The sequence below is a fragment of the Girardinichthys multiradiatus genome, chromosome 22 (genome assembly GCF_021462225.1).
Source record: "Girardinichthys multiradiatus isolate DD_20200921_A chromosome 22, DD_fGirMul_XY1, whole genome shotgun sequence".
Taxonomy (NCBI): Eukaryota; Metazoa; Chordata; class Actinopteri; order Cyprinodontiformes; family Goodeidae; genus Girardinichthys; species Girardinichthys multiradiatus.
Genome location: NC_061814.1, coordinates 42,978,077 through 42,985,535, shown reverse-complemented (window position 1 = coordinate 42,985,535; position 7,459 = coordinate 42,978,077). Strand labels below are relative to the sequence as shown.

General features: G+C 36.5%; 1 protein-coding gene across 1 annotated transcript; it reads right to left on the bottom strand.

Moving 5' to 3' along the window:
- Nucleotides 1-477: 477 nt before the first annotated feature.
- LOC124859466 (mas-related G-protein coupled receptor member B2-like) lies at nt 478-6,362 on the bottom strand. The gene is made up of 4 exons (XM_047352258.1): nt 6,319-6,362; nt 2,692-2,939; nt 1,764-1,954; nt 478-1,636 (listed from the first exon to the last, which is right to left on the bottom strand). The coding sequence occupies exons 2-4, from the start codon at nt 2,923-2,925 to the stop codon at nt 1,114-1,116; spliced, it is 948 nt and encodes a 315-aa protein (XP_047208214.1). The 5' UTR covers nt 2,926-2,939; nt 6,319-6,362; the 3' UTR covers nt 478-1,113.
- Between the last annotated feature and the right edge of the window lie 1,097 nt (nt 6,363-7,459).

Below are 7,459 nucleotides of genomic sequence, written 5' to 3'. Positions count from 1 at the left end.
TCTACCACAGCGTCATACGCATCAAAGTGGGCAGCTTTTCAGCGCTGGTGCGCAGAGAAAGGCGTGGAGCCTTTTTCCCCGACCAGATATTTTCTCTGTTCATTGTGATGCGCAAGACGCTTGGAGTGCGTCATGACGCATTCAGAAGGCTGATTTTTGGTGTCATTAGGCGAGCAGATGTTCAGTTGTGGTCTGGATGGACCCAGTGAGGCATAGACTACATCCTGCTTCGCCTTTAACTAACTAGCGATAGCCTTAAAGGGCTGCGCCTATACTCATAGAATCTGGGGTTACAGTACGTAACCAACGATTTTCTGTCTGCAAGGTGTTTTGGCAAAATAAATATGTTGCACTGGAGATTAGTTGGCCCATCATTTTCAAAAGTGTTACAGTACCAGATGTTTCTTACTTTCCATAATAAATACAGATTCTAGTTCTTGTGTTTATCATTGTTTTTAATCAGGTATTATGCAGAAACCAGACCCAATAATATTCAGGTTTAATACATACAAAGGCAAAAGCCAGCAAGATGACAAAAATGTTGCCTCCAACCAAGTTTTTTATTAGAATAAAATAAAAAATAAGAAACTAAAGATATTCATAAACAAACTTCCTGCACTATTTATGTTTTATACAATTTTATACAAGTTCTTGAAACGTCTGAAAATAAAATGTTTGCGTAAACCATTGTTAAAAACAGACCTAGCCACAGATAAATAATTACTTAAATAGTTATTTTTCTAATTGTTTTGAAACAACTGTAGTTTTCCTAAACTCAAGGTTTTTATGAAAGAAACTGCAGTTGACAGAAATATTAAACATGTTTTAACTAATAAACAACATACATGTTTTAAACTGTACACATGATGAGTACTGTACAAACACGAGCACAACCCCTATAAGTAAATCTTTACAAACATCTTCATTTCATCCTTCCAAAGGTAAAAGGTTGATTTGGTCATAAAAAAAAGAAAACATTTTTCACATCCAGGTTGCACTTTGAAATATTAGATGCCGTATTGCTTCTGTGCATGGATTAAATGTGTATGATGTGTTTCTTGATTTTATATTTTAAGTGTTATTTTCTGCTTCTGTCGGCCTCTGAGAAGATGACTAGTTACATGTTGTTGTAATGCTGTTTGTCTGTTGCTGCACATCCTTAGTGTTTCTGCAACAACACAGAAAAGCCAGCAGTTTGTCAAAGACCCATTTCTTGATAAGAATGTATAGAAGTAAGTTTGTCAGAGGACTTATCTGAATTAAAGTGCAAGAGACGCTGATAAGGTTGATGTATGTGGTATAGTCAAAATCCAACAACCACCACCCTAACCACCACAACTCTTTAAAAATTTGTGGCAAGAATGTCAGAGTGTAAATGCACACCACCACAGTCAAAACTGCCACAATCTGTCGTTTCTCATCAGATGGGACATTATGGGATGTAGACAGGGCTTTAAAGGTCCGAACAAGGAAGAATATGAAGAGGGGAAGAGGAAGGGCCAGGAAGGCTCCCAGCCAGGATCCATTATTGAAACCAATATAAATAGAAAGGATCCAGCTGACAGCGCTGACTGATGCAGAAACCTTGAGTGTTTGGCTGAATCTGTACAAAATTGGCCAGGCAATAAGCAAATACCTGTAATTAAAAAGCAAAAATAATGAATAATGAAGGGCAGTTTTAGGGATATAAGAATACATTTAAACAAAGTAAAACTAATTATCTAACTGTGACATATTGCTTTTTTAAAATAAAATAAAATTACCTTTCCATGGCAATAAAGGTAATGAAGAAAACACTGGCCATCACACCGCCGTTATAGACATGTGCAACAAATACATATTGCGCTATATAGTCATTTATCCATGTCATGTTCACAATCATACACCAAATCTGAAGGATGTCTGCAAGGAGAAGGTTGACGATGAAGACTGGAATGACATGATCTCTTGTTGCCTGCAGAAAAAGAAAGTAAAGTAAAATAGAAAACCAACACAAAAAACCCAAATAAAAATCAATAAAAAAAAATGTGTTTATCTATTTATGATTTTTCACTTTTAACATTATCATTATCAGTTTTATGCTTCCATGCTAAAACACTTTGGATAAGAACCCTTTCACATTAGTCCATAACTTTATTAAAGTAATCACAATAAAGACGATGAGTTTGGTGTAGAAGAACCTGACTAATTTGCACACTTACATGAACTAAGCTACCCTGATAAAAAAAATAATCTGAAATTATGCTAAAGTCAGCCAAAAAGCAAAACTTTAGCTTGTCTAATCTCAAACCCCAAATAGACATCTAATAGAAATCTAAAACACAGTCTAATAAACAGCTGATAGACACCCTAATAGACATGCTAATAGGCATCTAACAGCCACCACATACACAGATGTACAAAGTTTCCACCTTTCTACCTAATGCCACTTTTGTCACTGAAATAAGTTGCTGAAGAAATTGTGTTGCTGATGACAATAAGGCATTTTTCTAAAACCTTTTCATAACAAAATAGGCATAACTTTTGCCTCCAAGTATTTCAACTGAGAGAGTTTGATAAATAGATATTTAATTTCTATTTGTTAAATGCCAAAAAGAATAGAAATAGAATCTAGAATCTCTAATATTTCTGTTAGAAGAATTGCATGCCATGTTGCTTTATTATTGTATTTTCCTTTGTAATTGTACACACCTGAGAATAGATACAGTAGATGGCCAGAGGTACCAGTGGAAGCCAGGTGGAGATGATACTCAAGGTGAACGGTTGCACTTTGTAATTATAATACCAACAGAACATGGTTTCAAATGGACTGTAATAGCTGCCATTGTCTTCAGATGGTTTGTTGGACACATTGTAGGTAAAGCTGTTATTGCTCTGATTATGGTTTTGTATGAACAATGTTGTGTTGGTATAGACGTATCCCATCTTTACAATGGAACCTGTTGAAAAGAGTTAGTTATAAAGAACAGAGATTAAGATGCACAACGCAACATGGAACTTCAAACCCCCACAATTTCCTTTGGTATTTTCAAATGTAAAAGAAATTTCACCTAAAAGATTGAACTACATGAACTAAATTTTTCTAAGATACTTGAAATGTTCAATAGAAGATTTTCTGATTTTTACACTGATGTCTTATTTTGCCCTCACTCAAAAGCAACATTTTTTTCTGCCATTAGTACCTACTCGCCTCTACTTGACTCGACTCCATTCGACTTTATGTGGTTCGGGTCGCTTTCCTTAAAAATTAAGCACCAACCTAATATAGGTGGGACAGTCATAGCAAGGTTGCCTGAAAAGTAACATGATTTCTAAAAATGAATATTTTCTTTATTGTGCTCAGCCACGAAGCAGAACAATGTCTGCACCTCGTCGTTGGATCACAGTGTTGATTTCGGTGTTTCTATTTTCCTGCAGTCCAGAAGACCCTCATTACAAGGATGAAACACACTGTTGCATAAGAGCAACTCTGTTACCCCTTATAACAGAGTTGTTCTTATGACGCAACCAGTTAATCAGTGATTTACAGTGTTTTGACGTCGCATTTCAGCTTGATTCAGCTTTCCTTGAACCCTGGCCAGTTAAATACTAAAAATAATCTGGTACCAAGTACTAGCAACTAATGGATAACCCTAAAAACAAAGTAGAGTGAAGATGAGTAAAGCTCAATAACCTGTTAAGCCCCAAGGGTTTTATAAGCAGTTTCCGCCTTAAATTGCATACAAGTATAGCTCCACAGTTATAAGGTCTGCATGCAAACCTTTGGTACCTGTCTAAAGGTAAGACATAAAAGAATATTTTTTTCAAGTGGAAGCACTAATGCAACAGTCACTATGTCTGATTTATTTATTAACTCACCACACACAGCTCAACATGGGCTTAACAGGGTAAGTACTAGTGGAAACAGGGATTTGAGTCCTGAGTTGGAGAATTATAGCACTTTATGCTGTTCATATAAGTTAATCCAATTAACCATTTACCAAACTAAAGATTACATATGGTTTACATGGTTCACCAACATATCAGACATAACAATAACCAAGTTTGTATTTTGAAAAGCTCAAGCTTTTATTTTTAACATGCTCACTTACTGTGAGCATGTTAAAAATAAAGGGCCTATTTGCCCTTTATTTTAAGGGCATATTTTCCCTTCATGCATTTCATCTGTTTTGCTTTTTGTTTTGTTTACATGTTTCAGATAATTAAACAGCCTCAGGTAGTACAAAATGCTATTTTCATACTTGTCGTCTTCCACTTAGCTAAGGCTGGGTCCCAGGGACAATAGAAAAAGCAGAGACGCCACGACTTCTATCTCCCTAGACACTTACTCCAGCTTCTCTGGGGGAAGCGCAAGGCGTCCCCGGCCAGCCGAGAGTCATAGTCCCACTAATGTGTCCTGGGCCACCAGTCGATAATATACCGAGTCGAGGTCAGTAGCTCCCCATACTGTAAACAAAGTTGGCAAAGCACTGCTTCCCTCTTCTGAAGAGTTGGACTGTTTGGCAGAGCTTTGCAGCTGACCGGTAATCCTTCTTCATTGCCTTACCAATATGACTCCTTCAGTTTGGCAGCATCCCTTACTGCCGCTGTCCACCACCGGGTTCGAGGATTGCCACTTCAACAGGAACAGCAGAACTTACGGCCACAGCTATGGGTGGCAGCATCGACAATTGAGGTGGAGAACATAGTGCAGTCGGACTCTATGTCCAACCTCCCCTGTAATGTGGTCAAAGCTATCCCAGAGGTAGGAGTTGAATACATCCCTGGCCGAGGGCTCTGCCAAGTGTTGCCAGCAGACTCTCACTTTAGACTTGGACCTGCCAAGTCTCCACGACTTCCTCTTCTTCCAGCGGACCCAACCCAGGTGGAGAGCTACCTTCATCCGAGTGTCCAAGACATTAGGCCAAAGGTCCGAAGACACGACTACAAAGTCGATCATCGACCTCCTGCCTAGGGTGGTGCCAAATGCATTGATGAACACCTGTACGTCGAAACAGTCAGAGACCTCTCCCTGACCCAAAGTCACAGGGATGCAACTCTCTCATCCACCAGGGTAAAGAGCTGAGCTGGGAGGCGACAAGCAAATCCACAGCAGCCCACCATCTCTCCCTGCAGGCCACAACAGAATAGAAGCGAGTCCAGCCTTGGAAGTGGTTCTGGGCTCTGGTTACTAATTGCATAATGCATTCTTAAGTATTGTTTGTCATTATCTTTGGAACTTTGGTTTTGTGTTTTGTTTTGCTTTGTTTTGTTTTGGTATTTCTCACTCATTGCTTTCCTTATTTGGTTTTATTCTGTACTATCCTGTTTATTTATTCTGCTTTTGTTCTGTCCTTGTATTTATATTCTAGTCTAGTTTCGGTTATTCTCTGTATATTGTAGTTCATGTTTTATTTTGAAACCTATTTTCTTGACCTCTGTTGTAATTAATCAGTTTTTCCTCTTTCTGAATTTCTTTGTAACCTCTTGGTTTAAATCATGACTAAATCTAATGTTAGAATGTGCTTTGTTTCTGGATTGTGCTTCTTTTCTGGTTCTTGTGTCTTTGCCATTTTTTAACATTGTTTATTTCCGTTTTTTTTGCGTACTTAAAATAGTCAGTCAGTCAGTCATTATTCCATATTCCACCGCTTATTCCATAGTGGGTCACGGGTAGCTGGTGCCTATCTCCAGCAGTCTATGGGCGAGAGGCGGGGTAAACCATGGACAGGTCGCCAGACCATCGCAGGGTAACACACAAACAACCAAACACACTCATTCATACACCTAAGGGCAATTTAGAGTGACCAATTAACCTAACTGGCATGTCTTTGGTACTTAAAATAGATTTTCAAATTTCAAAAAACTGTGACATCATGTTTAGCAAAAGTCCAGTATCTTAAACATTTAAGTTTTCTAGGTGGTATTCCAGAAAGAATGTTCTAGTGTATCCAGTTGCAGAACACATGATGTCTGTGAGTTCAGTCCAATTTACATCCTAGAGATGCTGTAAAAACAGCACAATTTCTCCAAACTCTGGGATAATTTGGAGTTTTATTAACCTTTAGGTTTAAGAATTTACGCAAATGGAAAAACAGAATATCAACAGCTTACTTGCTGTTCCTAAAGGGAGCCATTTTTAGCAACAAAAATTATCTAATTAGTAACATTTCAGTTTAAGAGATGGTGATGCAGTGAGTATATCCAAACACTCTAAACAATTTTTGTACTCATTACATGTCCAACAACAGCAATAAATAACAGTTCTAAATCTCTCTTTTCTGTCATTTCTTTAAAAAAAAAAACACTTTCTGCAAAGAATTAAAAGATAGTTTTTACCTTAAAAGTTGAATTATTGAACCTAAAAGAGTTATCTAAAGCTGCACTGGAGGTTGTGTTCTCTGCTTTCCTAAAGTCCATTTATAGCTAATATAAGACATGCAAATGTTTGCTGAATGATAATCATCTTCTTGTCACACCTGCTGTGGGTTTGTCCAAAGGGGCATTGTTAAAGAATCTTTACTGATCCTCTTTTACATGCAGCTATAATTTTAGAGACATAAATACAAATAACAACAATGTTCATAAAGCATAAGACAAACAAGCTTTACTTTTACGACTTTACGCAGCTAGACAAACAAATACCTCGCTATATGCTTATTTTTTAAATATTAAATGTTAAATATTTGAATATAAATAAAAAATCCCAAAGTGTCACATAATCAGCTTCTTGCCTTCGATATAAACGACACTAGAAGTAAGAATATTAGACACCTATGAAGAAAACAAATTATAAGGAGACTGGATAAATAATTTTAAGCATATCAAGACATCTATAAAGACAATTCATGCTGTGTTTTATTTCTGTTTGTATATTAAACATTCATTCTAAATTAGATATAAAAGATTTTAGCGGTAATTGTTATCAGCAAACCTCACAGCAGTGTTCAGCAGCACCTAAATATCATGAGGAAATCAAACACTGGAGACAAAATCTGCTTTTATCTTTTTCTTTGATAATAAAATCAATGTGTATCTCTGTATTAAGTATCACCCACTTCCAAAGGCAAAGATTACAGTTTAATACGGAACCAATGATGTGTAATGTCTGTAAAACATTGCTTTATAGATGCACACATACTGATAAAAAAAATCCCCTGGAAACATTTTATTAGGGGTAATAATGTAGAGATGTACAGTATACATCTGAATTTAACACTTTTTAGGTATTTGAAAATCATGACTCATTTTCCTCAAACTGTACATGTAGAAATTGAATAAAAAAGGTTCTGTTTTATTTTTAAATTAAAAGTATGATCACAGTTAAGGTTTTATTCCAGTATGTTTTAAATGCCAACTTTTATTTATGTGACATCAGAAAATACAAAAATAATATTTTCCTTCTTTCCATGTTCATTTGCATAATTCATATTTAGGTTTTTATCAGGTGTCATGCAAAACATTTTTGTTTTAAAGAATA

What these genes read in the sequence shown, in the direction of transcription:
- LOC124859466 (XM_047352258.1), bottom strand. Translation starts at nt 2,925, where the DNA reads ATGGGATACGTCTATACCAACACAACATTGTTCATACAAAACCATAAT. An exon ending in TCTACTGTATCTATTCTCAG is followed by an intron (nt 1,955 to 2,691) that starts GTGTGTACAATT and finishes CTTTTTCTGCAG; the next exon opens with GCAACAAGAGATCATGTCAT. An exon ending in ACCTTTATTGCCATGGAAAG is followed by an intron (nt 1,637 to 1,763) that starts GTAATTTTATTT and finishes TTTTAATTACAG; the next exon opens with GTATTTGCTTATTGCCTGGC.